General features: G+C 42.5%; 1 protein-coding gene across 1 annotated transcript in view; it reads right to left on the bottom strand.

Moving 5' to 3' along the window:
- LOC109487199 (carbonic anhydrase 2-like) overlaps positions 1–17,556 on the bottom strand; it is a 41,649-nt gene that overhangs the window by 2,290 nt on the left and 21,803 nt on the right. Inside the window, exons 3-7 of the mRNA XM_019791181.1 lie at positions 13,847–13,888; positions 3,163–3,336; positions 2,608–2,753; positions 1,500–1,595; positions 307–376 (exon numbers count right to left, since the gene is read on the bottom strand). Coding sequence (XP_019646740.1) covers positions 307–376; positions 1,500–1,595; positions 2,608–2,753; positions 3,163–3,336; positions 13,847–13,888 — 528 coding nt within the window. The remainder of the gene's footprint in view (positions 1–306; positions 377–1,499; positions 1,596–2,607; positions 2,754–3,162; positions 3,337–13,846; positions 13,889–17,556) is intronic.

The raw sequence follows: 17,556 nt of genomic DNA, 5'->3' as shown, positions 1-17,556 counted from the left end.
TCCAACACAAAAGGGGAAATGTTCTCACCTACATGTAGACACAGAGCTTTCGATCAGTCTCTCTGGTCTTCCTCAATAGACTGACCCAGTGAGACTAGTCACGTGGCTTCTCTTTAGTGTGACGTCAACAGTACGTCAAACGTATCGAGTAAACGATGTCGGCCCTGCCCGTCGCGGTTGAGTGACCACTGACATCGTTTACCAGATACGTTTGGCCCATGTGGTTTTGTTGAAATTGCAATTAAAAAGATTACAATTACTGATTACGTGACCCAGATTAGAGTAAAGACGCAAAAGACATCGTACCTTTGTTTTGAACATTTGAAAGTTGTGAAACGATGTTCTGCATCCCAGGGTTTGCCGTCTTCGAAGTGGCCTGTACGGAAGAATGCCAGTTTGAAGTAAGAAAAAGTGTATCATAAGCAAAAACGGACAACTTAAATAGTTTTGCACAAGAATGCCCAGTTTTTGCGCTCAAGGAAGCAAAGTCTTGTCTGCTATGTACAACACCAAATATTACTGACTTTCCAAAAAAAAAAAACAGATAACGATTGCCTAGAAAATGCGCAGGTGAAAATTTCAAAATAAATTCAACCTCATTACTGCCAATCGGATTTTCCCCGAAGGCGTTGCCAAAAATGCCCCTCCCCCAATGTTATCTACACTTGATCTTAGCCAAAAGGCCGAGAAGCAATACTACAACCAGAACATACCACGATGCGTACACTGAGGGTAGCGAGGCCGTTGTTGTCTCTAGCATCGTAGACATCTTTGTACTTCGTGTTCCACGTAACCATGTGCATCTAGAGGTGTCGTTCCGACATGTGCTAGTTTCGTTAACATTAAAATTCTTATCAAACACCTAGGGATTTTCTCTGATCCGCTCCTCATATATTATTAGCTTCTTTCAAGAACTTGCAATTGCAAGAGCTTCACTATAAGCAAGGACGTACATAATGTTCTTGCTAAAACATACGCCAGTGCTCAGCCACAACCATTGGCATTGTACGCAGAGCGCACGGGAGTTAGCCTCCTTCGCAGACTTGTAGAGCGGTGGAGTTCATTTGGGGGGGGGGAGCTGATACGCGATTTTTTACATGGGCTAAGGTTCCCTAATGGCCACTAGAGAAAGTTATGCCGCGGAGGGAGTTTGTAATCTCCAAGCAGATCCTTCGGTGGCAATGACAGTATCCATTGACCAGAAGAGTGTGTCTATCCGGTGGCTAATGGACACTCCTCTGGCCAGTGGATTCTCACCGTAGGATCTGCTTGGAGATCTCTATACGATATCGATAACAGACAGTATCCATTGGCTAGACACTACTCTGCCTGATGGATACTGTCTTTGCACCGTGAGGTCTTTTTTGGAGATTAGGACTTTCTCCTCTTGTTGGAGAGGCGAAACTCCTCTCAGCGCTCAGCCCTCAAAAGAAATAAACGCCGCCCCTCCTCAAGTCTGTTAAGGAGGCTCCCCGACAGCCAGTATGTGATCGCCATACCTCCAGTAGCACACTCAACACAGCAAACCCGTCTGGGGACACCTTAGCGGCTTCCGAAGCTGATGGATACTTGGCATTGTAAGTCACCACATGCATCTTACGGCGGCATTCAGGGAGAAACGGCAAGGCGTTAGATATAAAGCACGTGCCAAGATGCACTCCTCTGTCAGGCTACAACTAGCCTGGTACCTTTTCTCTAGTCTATCGTGGTCAGGGCAGGGTGCTGTCTTCGGAGCTCTAATAGTTTTCCCCGTCCAGCTCAACTGCCTAGCCTCCACCAGGCCTTTCTACGGGAATACGGATAATAGAATTCGGCAAAAAAGAGAGTAAAATTGGCCAAGGGAGTCCGGCCGCGGGGAGGCAGTTTTTTTCCCTCCAAAGGCCTGTCAAACCTACAAGGCGGCCAAACTCCCCTGGCAAATATTCTCCTATATATAGCCAGCGTAGTTAGTCTGGTAGAGACTATCATCTGGCCACCTGGCTTGAGTGTGACGCTTGTAGGAGCTTTGGTAGTAGAGGTTTGTACGCCAGGAGTTGATTTACTAGCCCCACCACAATATTATACTGGGGACAATATTCGGACGGTGAAGAGCTCCTGTAGCCCCGAAGAGAACCCGCCCCAACCGCGATTGACTGGACGCCAGGCTAGGCATCAACAAGTTAGTGTTACACTCCACAAAACCATCCAGCCTTAATTACCTAGGTATAACAGCTAGAAACTGGCAACGGTTAGAGGCGTAGAAATGCTACAACAGCGATAACAACGTCTATGTACGGTGGTGATATTCCTGTAACATATAATAGCTGAGAAATTGTGGTTATATCAAGTACACAATGAACAATTGGTTTACAACATATTCTGCGTTTTGAAAAAATAACGTTTGACCGTAGGCGTTTTTTATTATTTATTTTTTATTTATCTTTTTCTTAGATAAATTCTTTTACGGTATTATTTTAGTATTTGAAAGGCCAAATAGAAACAGAAGATTTCTTTTGTGATATTCCAGTCCAAATCAAAAGAACAACAGAAGATGAATGATGATATCTGCAATGCTCATATATATGGTCTAAAAATGATTTAACGAAGGAGTTAGAGACAAAATAGTACCTCGGCGTCGTAACGTTTTCCGTTGATGGTGTGCTCCGACCCCCAATGGAAGTGGAACTGCAGCACATTGTACGTGCCCGGTAGTCCTCCGCCAGATATTTGGTAGTTGTCCGTCTTGCCAGTCTTGGACAGTAGATCCACTTGTACTATTAGCACATGAAAAAGAGTGATTGAAAAATCACGACTTTTCAGATGAATTGGGGATATTGAAAGCCAGAAAAGACACGGACGATACCACTTAAAGTAGGTCTATATAGATAAATGGTTACTTATCTTCCAAAATGAACCCATGCTATATTCCTGCCCTGACGTTGAAGGCCAATGTTACACATGCACAGAGAATTGTGCCATTGCATACGTAATGTGAAATATTGATTTATATCGACAACGATATTGATTTCAATGATACGACCAATATTGTCAATATTCTTCCGTACATTTTCTACAGATATGACTTGAACGTTACACAAGTTCAACCTGTTCTTGGCAAAAGACTACATGTAAGAAGTACAGACGACAACTGATGTTGAAATAGTACGAGTAACGTTTACTAACTGGCATGTCCGTTGTTCTTGATGCGCATTTGTGCGTCGGCCGGCGGGGTGTCGAAGCCCTTGAAGTTCAGAGGTTGGAATGACTTCTGCGTCGCCGTTTTGGTGCTCACGTCGATGGGCGACTGCTTCTGTCCGTTACAGAAGTTGGGAAAGTTGGTGGCCCACGTGGAAGGACCTGTTGTGTTGTGTTGGATAGGAAATCGTAACATTAGGAAAAAAAAGTAGCAAACTATTTATAGACCGTTCCGGATCGAACACATCGAACCCACGGCGTGTTCTTTTTCGAATTAGAACAGGGGGTTCGATGTTCGATGCGTTCGATCAGGATCGTTCTATTGGCTACGCCACTGAGGCGTCGCAAAAGTTAAAAGGTTTAAGCAAAATTTAAGCACTTTGAGGTGAGTTTTGTTTTACAAAGAGGCAAAAAGGTCTAGTATTTCATTTTTCTTTCCTGGATTCCCACCCCTGTAATACTGATGGCCACATCTCGACCCGATAGTTCTCTAAAGTGCTGCTATTTTTGCACGTTAAAACCTAGACGTTATTCGTCTTGCTTCAAAGATGCCCCATTTTCCAGCGATAAACGGTGCGCAGTCTGCCCCTGGTACAGACGGTCACATCGATCACAACTCTTCACATCGATCTCTGTAAGTCTGGCGGACTTTTGCTGTGGAAAAATGAGGTTAACGCGGCAGAGGATCAGTCTAACGTACTGATTAACATGTCTGGCCTTCTTCAGAAGGAAACTGATTGGACAAGGGGGTATGGACTAGTCTCCACCGGACTCTTTTGCAGGGTGAATAAATAGTAGAAAACGGCCTAAAAGAATGTAGCTGGCCAAGCAAATTGGACGCTCTTTGCTCGGTCAACTCCCCTGGCCAGCTACATTTTTAGGCCGATTTCTACTTTTATTCAGCCTGCAAAAGAGTCTAGTATGGGGTACGCAGAGAGAACACGCATAACGAGAAAACGACAAGTCGTGCATAGTTTGACAACAGGGAAAGCAGACGGAAAGGAAGGGAAGGGAGGAGAAGGGGTACCTACCGATACAGGCAGAGAGGCCAGGCCTGTCTGGGGAAAGAGCGGGGTGGAGATGTGACAAGACAAGACAAGGAGGATCATGAGAAGACAAAGGTAGTGGTCAGTTATTGGACATTGAAAACAATGGGTACTTCGGAAACTTAAAAACTCATATGTCCAATTTCTTTCCATACACATACAAGACAAAGAGTTAACTACAAAGACATAACATTGAAAGGATGTCGAAACATCGAACATATGGACAACAAGGGGCTCTTCAGAAAGTTTAAAACTTCCAAACTTTTATGTCCAGTTTCTTGCCACATATACACATACAAACCACGCCAAACTCTCACACCAAATCGAATTACACGTCGAACGTGCTATGGTTCATGAAACTCGGTTGCGAATGTTAGCTGCTTTTCGGGCCTGCAAATTTGGTTCTTTGGTAGGCGAGTTCTTATGTAGCTTGCCGCCTTGTGATGTAACTAGCGGAAAACATCTGAGGACGCTGTTAGACCCGTCCTTGGTGCTGATTACCCGGTTAACCTACAATGCGAACGGAGAACCCAGAAGTAGCGGATGTCTTTTGGCATAAATAAGGGACAAGAAGACCTTTCTGATATTACTACCAGTCTTGGAAGATACGTAGGGTAGGGAGCATTTGACTCAACGAAAGCAGTACATGTCACAATTGAATTATTTCTTCGAGTTTTCAGTCGCATAGGAGTGCTCAAAGCAATTGAATCACTTCCCTCCTGAAGAAGGTCGACGGATGTGCGACTGAAAACTCGAGGCGTGGCAAACAACGGTTTGATTGTGTTGAACGAAGGTATTAACTTCATCTTGTAGGTCCAAGAGGTCCCGGGTTCGAGTCCTGACATGCCACCGATCTTGTGCCCTTGGGAAGGCACTTAACACGACGTTTCTTACTTAACTCAAGTGAAAATGAGTATTGTCTGCCCTGTATTTGTTTCTATGTGTGTGGGACACAACGCCAGCAACAGCTGCCTTTGTCCCACGTGCATTGTATTATTAGAATTTCAATAAATCAAATCAAATCATGAAATGTACCAATACAAATGAGCTTTCAGGATGAATTATTTCTCTCTTCGAACAGCAGCAAAGTAAGAGAGAATTCCGAGAGTCCTAAGTTGCCACTTTCTGTGCGTAGGTGTCCCCTCGAGGATGACTTTAAAAACTGTGTGCTTTCCAGGCGAACAAAGAGAATACCGAAAAGCCTCCCCTCTCGCCAGCTTTCTAAATGGAACAACTCTTTTGAAACCTGTCTACGAGAGTCGTAATGGAGCCCGAGTCATCTAGGAGAATGGGTGCCTGAGGACTTTGTCTCGTTACAAGGCTCCAACATGTCTGCGCCAAATCCCAAACGGCAAGTACTCCCGTTAATATCTCTTACTTAAAACAAAACAAAAGTAACACCGTTCCATTAATAATTTTCACTGCTGGATACAGGCTTACACGTTGTCACGTCGTATTAAGTCATCTCGTCTTTTGAAAACACTAAAAACACAAAATCGCTGATAGCAAGCCGACATATTATGGACTAAAATATAAAATAAACCATAATCTGCAGGAGATCATAGCCTTACGTGGGCGCGCATCTATTTTAATTTTACTCAAACCTTTTACAGGATTTCTCCTGAGAGCAGTTGTGTATATTGTGCATTTTACCGCCGTGAGACTCTCTTTATGACTGCATGCTGCCAGACGTGCCTGCTGTACTAAAAACCCTGCTCAATACACCCGCTAAACCACTAACCCTTATCTCAAAACTTCAGAAGAAAGTCGTAACTGTTTACAGATAAGATGCATTGCCTTAATAGCCGGCGGAAATTCGCTTAAGATTGGATCTGCCTTTCTTGTCACCGTTGGAAGTGTGCTAAGTACCAAAGCTGTATGTACACAGCTAAATCCGCATACTGTGTCACTGAAAGAAAGACTAGATTTTGGTAGATTAATGTCAGTAATCTGTCATAAAAACGCGAAATTTTCGTAAATCTTTTGGATGGAAACCCGATCTGGTTATCGCTAAACCGAGTTTGTCACACTTAGTCTTACTAATGTATTTCACATCTCTCTCTCCCACATATACATAAGCTATTAGTGTTAAGTAGAGATAGGACGTTAGATTAGTAGAAGTAGAACTTTATATCAGAACAAAGCTTTTTTACCATTCTTCAATACATTCTGTACCCCTTGTACTTGTCAGTTCGCAGTTAGCCCTCGGGCATGAACTTGCAACTAAGAACTTCAATTATCTGTAACGGTCTTGCCTAGGCCGACGGTGCGGTAAGTGCATACATCAGCAAAATCCTGCCATTTCCCCAACCGTTATCTTTCTACAGACGACCTGCTGCACGTAGTCTGGTGTTTATCGACCTTGCCTCTGGATTAAGAGGTTGGGAGTTCGAATCCACTGTTGTCGCTCACCCAACATGCACGCTACTGTAAAGGGTTGCATTCCCTAGGACCGGACATTAAGCTGTAGTCCACTGTTCATTGTACTTGTGGAGCTAGTGGAATTCCCCCGGTACAATGAACCTGTAAATACTGTACATAGCGTCTGTCTTCTCTGTCACGGCAATTACTAGTGTAAGAGTATCTCTTCCGTGTACTCTCCAAGCAGATGTTTCGGTGGCTGCAAAATATCAAATTAGCCAAGGCAGCATCCGTTGACCAAACAGTACCGTGTCCATTTGCCAATGGATACTGCCTGGCCTGTATTTTGCAGCCATCAAAACATCTGCTTGGAGATTACTTCAGTGAGCTAAAACTAGATCGAGATTACTTTCCCTGTCACACGGGCGGCCATACACTATCAGTTCCACCTGTCTGGACAACAGGGAAGATTGAAGACCCTCCCATCTTAGAGTCTGCTTCTTGCGTCCCTTGAAAAGGGCAAGACGATCCATAATCTTAGACATCCATCGTCCTGGCATTGCCACGTCTACTGCCTACAGTTGGCGGCATTTAGCATCGTTCTTAATCTTCAATTCCTAACCTTAGGTCTGTACTGGTATGTTAAGCTGTACTGTATTCGTTTGTGATATTATACACTACTGTTTATATCTATTTTATGTATTAGTATCTGTCCTCTTTTTCCTATCGAGCCCTGGAAGATTAGTAGCACGTCAGGCAAACTGGACCCTCTATGATCGGCTAACTCCCCAGCTGGCCAGTTACATTCCTTTATAGGCCGAGTTCTACTATTTATTGAAAAGGAGTCTGGTAGAGACTAGAAAATTATCCTCAATATAATAGGATACTAAAGGGTATTTCAATAAACTCAACTAAAGTCAACTCATGCTGCAGGTACAATAACCTTGACGCTATCTGATTGCAAGATGTCAAACTCCGTTCAAAGATAACTGTATCTTTATGTATGTCCTTGTGTACTTATCTAAACTATGTTACCGGTTGGGCCGTATCTTTAGTTTTGCATGAAGGAGTCATGATAATCTTATCTTGTTCTTTCAGCTGCCTTTAACGATGCATAACTTTGCTGCTCACAGTTGCATAAGAGATGATTGAAAAATCGTTACTGTCTTATTTTTTACTACCTGGTTATCGTGTTCGCTGTACAAAATAAAAGGGGAAAATAAGTTCTATTAAGGGATATAAAAGCAGCTATTAAAACGATATAGTGTGTATATGAAATCTCCACCTCAGCAATATATAATTCGTCCTTTAACCCTTTTCTTCATTCTTATGAGTAATTCCTGACAGAAGGGATCTTATTCCTCATCTATGCAGAATAATGGATTGTGCAGATTGCGTCCTAGTTGAGTCGGATTTTACATACTCTTCAAGCAGACAGGTTTAGGCTTCGGATTATTATTGGCGTTTTTAATGCGTTTTTATCGGGCTCTCGTTCTTTGTACTGATATCTTTTTTACGCCAGCCTTGGGTGGCAATTGGTAACTGTCTGGCCAGTTTGATACTGTCTTTGCAGTCACCAAAATTTGATATCTGCTTGGAGATTATCTTTTACAGACTAGGGAGCGACAACATCATTGAACACCAATTATACAACAGAAACGAATTACGCGGCACCCAGGAGAGATGGTGATGAAATTAACGCCAATTCACGGTCCTGTCACGAACTGTTGTACAGTCAGGCTTGACGGTGTTGGAATGCTCGTACTTTGACCGGATGTTACAGCTAGATGGATTTGAATATATCTTAAAACGCAAAAGCTCCCACAATGTAAAAATAGGTAAATGTATAAAAGACTGCTTTGTTATTAGAAAAATATACTGAAACTCATGATTGGCCCCACTCGATTATACTGGGCCTTGTTGCTTTAACAATCAGTAGTATTCTATGCCAGACAGTTAAAACAACTGAATGTTCTTCGTACCAAACCTCTAACAAGGCCCCAAGCCTGTTTCATCTGGTCAGCTTTTATCGCAGCCTTCAGAAGAACAAGAGACACAAAGATAAACATCCTTAGCGCCCGCCGTCCTTCCTTCCCTCCAGAAATCGAATTTTCGTCAGACAGTTATCTCTGTAACGACTCGGACTCAATATTTCCCGACACAGCCCAGGCGACAGGAAGGGCGGGGTAAATTGGGTTTGAAGAGACGGTGTTCCATCCGTCATCAGCCATTTCCTGACCCATGTCTGGGTACAACTGGCAGAGGAGGCGCTGTCTTGTCAGAACCGCCCAGCTGTGTCATTACTGTTGTTAACGGTTAGCCTAAGGGACGCCATCAAGACGGGTATTCTAAGACTTGTGCTATAGGTCATTTTTCAGCAAAATGCTACGTATACAGGTCGTTTCTTGCAGCAAAAAGTCAACAGCTTCTTTATGGCTTTACTTGGAGTGACTGTCGTTAACGGTTAGCCTAGGGACGACATTGGCACGAGTTTGTATTCCAGAAGTCGCTTCATTTTTCAGCAAAAAGCCCGGCGTCGGTCAATAGCTTCCATTTATGACTTGACTTGGAGCAACGTAATGTGAAGTTTGAATAGCCTTGTGGCTGTAGGGAATACTTGTACATGGACATTTGCTACAATTCTGAGATAAGTTTGTAAAGATCCATTCATTCGTGTGAGGATACACATAAGAGGGCAATCGGGAATAAAGCTGACGATATACGTATTATATATTTCAAAAAGTCTCCATAGCTCGAAGGTCTGTGCGTTATTATGTAGGTAATTCACAGTCAGGGGAGTTGCCTTATTCATGCCCCCAAGTCTAAGGTCACATTACTTGTTTTGGCACGCTTGTCAATGCACGTCATTTTGTAACTAGGACGAAGCCCTGCATTTCAGTAGAAAATCAGCCATTTTCAGTAGGAAATTGGTACTCTCCTAGCAGAGGTTCGGGTTTCGGCTTAATTTTGGGATCTTTTAGGCCATTTCATCGGGCTCCCTTTTATGTACTGGCATTCATACTGGTATTTCTTTTATTTCAAATGGATACTGTCTGGCAAATGGATACTGTCTGGCAAATGTATACTGTCTGGCAAATAGATACTGACTAGCCAATCTAATACTGTCTTGCAGCCGCCAAAAGATCTGCTTGGAGATTAGGAAATTGGATCGAAGGTGAATGGCCGGAAAGAATCAGAGTTTTAATGACGCCCTGCAGACTAGAAGGGTGGCCCGGGGGAGGGTCTGTCACTTGCTCCCCTGTTACCAACAGGGGCAATAAACTGGGCCGAATTGCCCCTCCATGATACTTACTTGACAATACCTTGCCAAATGGTAATCTCCAAGCAGATCCTACGGTGGCAAGACAGTATTCAATGGTGCTTCGGTTTCCGTTCCAACCACCTGTCAGCTATGCCTGTCCTTGGTGCTGAATGTTGAGTAATTATTATCATGGAACGTTCTGTACATCTGCATATCTGTACCTGACACGGTATTACATTGGGGTATCCGTCCGCCTTCTCTGGCGATATAAAGCGTTATATATCATTCCCTCGCCAATGTGTTGGGCTCTGATGCAGAAATTTCTCTGATATACCCATGTCTGGTGCATGTCTGTATCTAACACGGCATTACACAGAGGTATCAGTCCACATTCTCCGACGATATAAAACGTTATATATCATTCTCTCGCCGGCTTGTTGAGCTCTGATGCGGAAATGACATTTTTCTAGTTGTATTCCCATACGGACATGTCTCTGATGCTCCTGTCTGGTTGTGCTCTGATTCGAAAATGCCAAGCAACTTAACAGTTAAAGCTTGAACTTCACGTTCATCCAGAGACTACATATCATCAATATATACTAGACTAGCGACTCGGTTGCCTCATATCGCAAAGCAATAATATTCTATCAAATGTATCCCCCTTTTTGCTGATGGCAAAAAATCACACACGGGAATCAAGTAAATCATGCCCACGAGGAAAAACGTTTCAATACCAATCCTCCAGTAGACCATGCTCGGTTTTCATCCAATTGTTGCTAAAGTTTTGAACGCATCCCTCAGATCGCCCCCTAGGGTCCGAACCTAAGCCATTCCCATACATTACAAGATGCATCTCAGAGATTACGCCGAGAGTTCGATTAAGAGGGCTTTTGTTCCATTATACAGTACAAAAAAATCAATACTCTGAACACCATTTTTATAGCCCTGGCGGAAAAGAAGCACTATTTTTACCCAGAAGACATGAAATTGGACGAGAAGAGCATTCTAATACTGGCGCTGATTCACACTAGATAGAATTGGTAACTTTTAAGTCAAAGTTTAACAAATTCTTATGATAATTTTAATGAAAACTGTGCAATACTTAAGGACACTGTGCAATATTGTATGTCCTGATGTGTTGTATGATGTTATGTGTCTTGCATGTTCGGTCAGTTATGGCCGACGTGACATGGGCTCAATGTTCCTTTCTTATATTTGTGAACACAGAATGATTTTACTACATCGGGGCAAGAGAACATTTTCTTCTTTCCCTTTTCATTAAGACTGCAGCAAGGCGATGTAATTCGGGCATAAGGCATCTACTAGCTGATTTTTTTAAACCTGCAAATAACTAGTACCATGTATGTTGTAGAATATAGTATAATGCTAGACGTAGATATAGTCTCACATACCACTGTATTTTCTTTCTTGTGTTGTTTGTAACTGCAATTAGCCCTCGGGCATGTATTTGCAATCAACTTTCGAATAACACAAAATCAGCAACATAGATGGAAGGTGCTGGGGAAAATGCTGTCCGATCTTTTATATGTGGCCGTGGTGGTTTACGTAGCAATCATTTTCCCAATTCTGAGGCTGTTTTTTCGTTTTTTCTTTTCTTTCTCTATTTTTTCCTTTTTTTTTCTACTTTATGAAATATATGTCTATTGTGCATCTCTACACCATGCCAAAATTTGACGATTAGAGCATTCTAATATTGGTGGTGATTTTCTTAGATCCTCCTATCTGTGCTTATTGCGGGGAAGTTATAAGAAGATTTACCTTGGGGAAGTGTGGGAGCTACACTGGTGTTAACGGATTTGTCTTGATGCCAACTCTCTGCGGTGAACAAGTGCGTATAGTAGGGGTGGGCGGGATCGTACATGGGATAGATATATGAAGATGGTATCGTGCTAAGCCAAAGAACAGCATACGAAATCCCACCTTGCTTCGCCGAATTTAGACACAAAATTACAAGGGAAAGAGGTATGTCTTCACCATGGATTTGCCTTATTTTTGCACCTAAGACGGATCAGAGTTGGCGGCACAATGATACTTCCGCAATATCTGTATCTGTATATCCGGTATAACCGCCCTTTGGTGTAACACAGCAGCTTCGCAGGCACGTGGTGCTGTGGCAGCTGGCTATATTACATCGAACGACTTTTTCACCTAACCATTGAACATCTAACTCTAAACATTATTTTTAAACAACTATAAACAACATACCAAATCGCTCCGACGTACGTCGGAAAGTAAAAAGCTGCGTCCTTGGCATTGTATTCTTATTTATGGCCTTATTTTACCCTCAGACAATGAGGTTATCAGCACCAGGCACCCCGGTATCCTTAACGACCGACTTCGCTAACGCAGTGTGAAGGTTTTAAGCGCGCAGAACAACGTGACTGATGGCTTGGATTATCACTAGACGCATCCTTCATCCCAGGAAACATCATGACTCTGGGCTTTTTTCTGCACCAATAAAAAACACAAACGACAATCATCATCAAAACGGAGCCACTCCCCGTGTGTGCCCTGGTCACAAGTGTGCCTTTGCTCTGGGGACGAGACCTGTGCCAAGGACCGTTAAGTTTAAAATCGATCAGCGTAATCTGGCTCGTGATTGGTTGCAAGTGTAGATCTTAAGGGGCCGTCCTTTATGCCTTTTGGTGATACCTTTATTGGCATGTCTGTGTTGATATTGCGTGCAGACTTTATGTATGTCCCTCCAGACACGTATTATCGAGAAATGATTCGCTAAGACGACTTCATGACATCTCTGACGGTTTGGGGTCAAAGTTAATAGGCTGTGGGCCACCGTACATAGACTCCGACTGATTATATGTGATGGTGTCATAAAAAAGGAGCATTATTGTTATTACTTTACATTCCTGTGGAATTAATATGGACAAAAATAGATTTATAACGATAGTCCAGACGTAGTTAGGGTTGTTACTTTGTAATGATCAAACAATTTGGCAGAATCAGCGCAGGTGCAAATCGATTGCATTGAAAACGGAGTTAATTCTTAGCTCTATCTGATTCTACTTGCTACAGCCTTGGTAATTTATTTCGCCATTTTCGAAACATTCGTCAATACATGACCTTAGGGAATTTGAATTTAGAAAGACCTTACAAAACTTATATGACCTTACAAAACCAAGGAATTTCTTACTTTGAATTTCCTGTATTTACTGTTTTGCCTGTCTTAAAGTTGCGTTTGTTTTTTCTTTATTACATGTATTTATTTAGTGGTGCCGTAAACATAAGTGCTTTCCACTTGAGTGCGGCACCACCATGTCTTGTACCTTTTTCTATGTGAACGAATAATTAAAAAAAAAAGGAATGCTGTTGTGCGTGTTTGTGCTTTGTCATAGAGTCATTAAAACTATCGAAACATGATCGTACGAGATTTGAATTTTCAAAGACCTTATACGACCTTACAAAAACTGCGCAAGGAATGTTCAATATGACAAACGTCAAAAATTTCCCAGACATCTACTTTGGTCCCTGAACTCGCGTTCCTTATGCATCACGGGATTAAGGTATTAGGAACAGCCAGACAAAACAGATGGACACGGCAGGGGGGCTATTAGGACTAGATGCACCTCATGCTACCACGGTTTATCAACTGGTTTAAAGATCACACCCGCCCTTCTGCAGCGTCGAATTAACTATTAGTCTCTTTGTGTGTCTCTCTCTCTGTCTCTCTCTCTCTTTCTCTCTGTCTGTCTCTCTTTTTGTCTCTTTCTCCTCTCTTTCTCTCCCCCCCACACACACGCACGCACGCACGCACAAACACACACACACACACACACACACACACACACACACACACACACACACACACCCATACATACCAAGCACACACACACACACACACAAATACATACATACATACGCACAAACACATACACATTTTAAGGTAAGGTTGATATAATACGAATACGACGCTCTCCTTTATACAAGAACTTCCTCGTCAAAACGAGTATAGAAAGAAACTCACCCGAGTCACCGGTGTATCCCCATGATCCGTGCTGAGCATCAGCTGTGGAGGAGAACAACAGACGGGTAAGTCAAAAGTAGCACAGAAGGAATTATACAACACCAGAGGCTATCTACGTTACGGGAAACACACCTTTAACATAGACGAAGGGGCTTAAAAAATAATAGCGGCGGGAAGCAGGGCTCCAGTCAGAAGCTCTGAGGAAGATGTCTCATATAAGACAGTTGTGAAAAAGAAAACCATAATATCCTATAGACGGTGGGCGGTATCAGCTTCCTACCATATTTATAGAATGGTTTATTACCTTCGCCAAGAAGGTTATGTTTTCAGTAGCGTTTGTCTGTGGGTATGTGTGTGTGTGTGTGGTTTAGCAAGATAACTCGAGAAGCAGTGGATGGATTGGAATGAAACTTGGTAGGTGGGTAGGTCTTCATGAGACCTAGAAATGATTAGATTTTGGGCCCCCTGGAGGCTTTCCTAGGTACTGCAGCTGAACTCCCGGTTTTGATCTTTCATGTTCTGGACATGCTAGGGTCACAAAGTTTGGTTGGTAGATAGCTCTTGGGGTAGGGAAGAAGTGACATGAGTTTGGGTCCCCTAGCGCCTTGTTCTGGAACTGCAGGAGCATTTGTTGAAAAAAATTTGAAGGACGATAACTCAAGAACCGGTTGACGTATTGTCGTGATTTTTGGTATGTAGGTAGTTGAAGTGATGCTTGACATAAGCAGATGGTAATTATGCAAATCAGGAGCTAATTTGCATAATTAATGAGGAAATTCTATAAATCTGCTTTGTTCGATAATAGAACTATGAAACACTTGTGGCATCTACTTGAGAACGAAAAAAACATCTCAGGATATAGATTATGTAAATGAGGACCTAATTTGCATAATTAATGGAAAATGTTTATAATTCCATAGTTGTAACTGCTGCACCCCGAATTTATACTTGCCACATTTGGAAGTTAAGTGAAGGTGAACATCAATAAACATAAGTTATTCAAATCATGACTTAATTTGCATAATTTATGTGGAAGTGCTATAATAGCCTTTTTATTAATAGAAGACTGTCATTGGGTGGAGAATATGATCAACTGATATAATCCATGCAAATGAGGCTCTTATTTACAAAATCAATGATTAAAATTGTAGAATTCATCACCCGCAAGGGTTAACATTATTTGGCGAAGGTATGAGATCGTGGAACTCTTGTTATACAATGGTTTATTATGCGATACAAACTCATCGCAGCTTATGAGCTGAATTGCGAGTTAATGTACATATACAAGTTTTCACAAGATGACATATACAATAGCTCTAAAAGTTTACAAACTGCGAACAGGTGACAATATATATTTAATCATGGGAAATTACTGACGTCACGGATTCATAGTCACGTGTTCTTAGAGGCTGGTCACACGATCTTGAAGAAGACTTGAGGGTGTGCCGAATCGAATTGAGACCCAACAAGACTGGCAATGAAAACATACATTGCCATGGCGACGGTGGTTGCTGTTAGGGTTATTGTTTGCATGGCACTGCCATAATTTCATGATTTTGAGGAAGACCTGGTTCCTATCAAAACTAGACAGATACAGTGCACTCCTCCCATGAGTGTATAGTGAACGAGCCCTGGGGTCACAGGAAGTAGGGCCATCCGGGGCAGACAGGTCTTCCCAATGGAATGGTTTCCAGGAATGTGGGCATAGATGTGGGTCAGAGACATGCCTGTGGACATTCCGTTCCTGTGGACAAAATGCCTGTACCATTCCTAGAATTCTTGCAAACTGCACACAATACTGTACCATTAGGCTCCTCCCTGAGACGTCGCCAAAAATAAACTGGGGTGTGCCCCCTTAAGGTCAAAAGAACTTTTGCTCAAAGCTACAAAGCTACAAAGCCACTTCGTGACTGCTAATGACCAGTGCTGCACGAGAGAGACCATTAAGCTCCTACTATCGCGTGCGGTCACAACGTCCTTGTAATGAGGTCAGAACATGGACGGACATTACCTTCAATACGGCTTTACGTCGGGGTCAATCAAGGAGAAGTTGTTAACTAAAGTATATTCTTCTGTTTCAATCATTGACTTGATGTAATTGACTTGAATAATATCTCTGATAGTGCTTAACTTTTTCTTGTACTCAGTTAAACTCTTGTACTTATAGGCTTTAATCTAGGAGACGTTGTTAACCAAATATTCTTCTGTTTTACTTGTTTGACTTGAATAATATCTCTGATAGTGCTTAGTTTGTCTTTTACTCAGGGGCTAATTCTCAATATCTACCGACTATAATGCTAAAATTGTGTTACTTACAAAAACTTTTTTTTACATTAGACAGACCCAACCCGTCTTGTTCTATTAACCATATTAAGCAGTAATTTGTAGAAACGTTGATTTCGAAAATGTTTATTTCTTTTTACATTAAGAAAACGTTGCTATCTAGACTGGGAGCCATCCGCTTTTGTACCCAAAACGCGGTAGCGAGTGCAAGTAGCTCACTTACAAAACGCATGCCACCCAGGCTATTCGCTATCTATATTGGCGACGAAAATTGCAAAAAGTTTGGCGCCATGCCTTTTATTCCAATTAAATCATTAATAAACTTCCTGCATACAAAAATAAGTGGCAGGTAATATGAAACCGCTCGGTGTAACTCGAGCTGACCTGCTGACAGAAAAGGTTTGGGGGAAGGTTGATAATTGACATACGCGGGGTGCCTCGCACGACCGGGCGCGCGTTCCTCACATTTCGACTCCGCGGCCTTTGCGGAGAAGGTCGAACTCAGCCGAAGATTACTTCATGTGGGGCCACAACGACTTCATCTTATGGATGACATCCACACGCGCAATTTCGCCTGTTATAAAAAAAATCACGTCTGGCCTGGCTCTAGGCATGGGTAGTCCATGGTAGTTAGCGACAATACGGAGCCGGTGGTATCCCTGGAGGATGGCACCCAGGCTACCGAAGCTCCACGACTCAAGAACTCAGTACATACGTACAGTGCCTATTCAAAAAGCCAGCATGTGGCGGCTTGTTGCGTACGTCGCTATATACTGTTGCAAATTCACAATACCAGCTTTGTATTCCTTCGGTTTAGTAGCATTTTTTTTATTTTTGGCCGGATTTTTTTTATCCGCCCGCGCGCACTAGTGTTGGGGTCTTCAGAGGATGTCATCCATAAAATTAAATCGGCGTGGCCTAGGATGAAACACGGCCGGGTTAGGATGGCAGACATGTTTTGTGACCCCATTACCTTACCAGACGCCGATCCATGCACTGTACACGAGCCGGGCGCTAATCATAGTTTGGAAGGGCCACTGAGGCCATGTTGATTTGATTATATGGATGACATTCTCTGGGAATCACAAAACTGATGCGAACGTGTGAATAAAAAACCTTTGGCAAAAAAAGTATGAAATCTACGTGCGTGGCCATGAAGGTTGAACAAACGCACTTAGTATGGTATGGTAAATAACAGACTCTTCATCACTCACATTTTAGTCTTTTCCTTTGGAATCGATTTTGGCATTCCACGACATTAGTATCGTTTTCCAATATTCTTCTGCAACTTATGGCATATATTTGCTCATTGTGCATGTACTTTGTACGATCGATTTACAGTATGGTTTAAAACGTTTTTTTTTCTTGAAACGGACCAAAATTCATGCGCGCGTGGATGTCACCATATAATCAAATCGACGTGGCCT

The sequence above is a fragment of the Branchiostoma belcheri genome, unplaced genomic scaffold (genome assembly GCF_001625305.1).
Source record: "Branchiostoma belcheri isolate BF01 breed outbred unplaced genomic scaffold, Haploidv18h27 scaffold86, whole genome shotgun sequence".
Lineage (NCBI taxonomy): Eukaryota > Metazoa > Chordata > Leptocardii > Amphioxiformes > Branchiostomatidae > Branchiostoma > Branchiostoma belcheri.
Note: the sequence above shows the minus strand (reverse complement) of the source record. Positions and strands in the feature narration are given on the sequence as shown.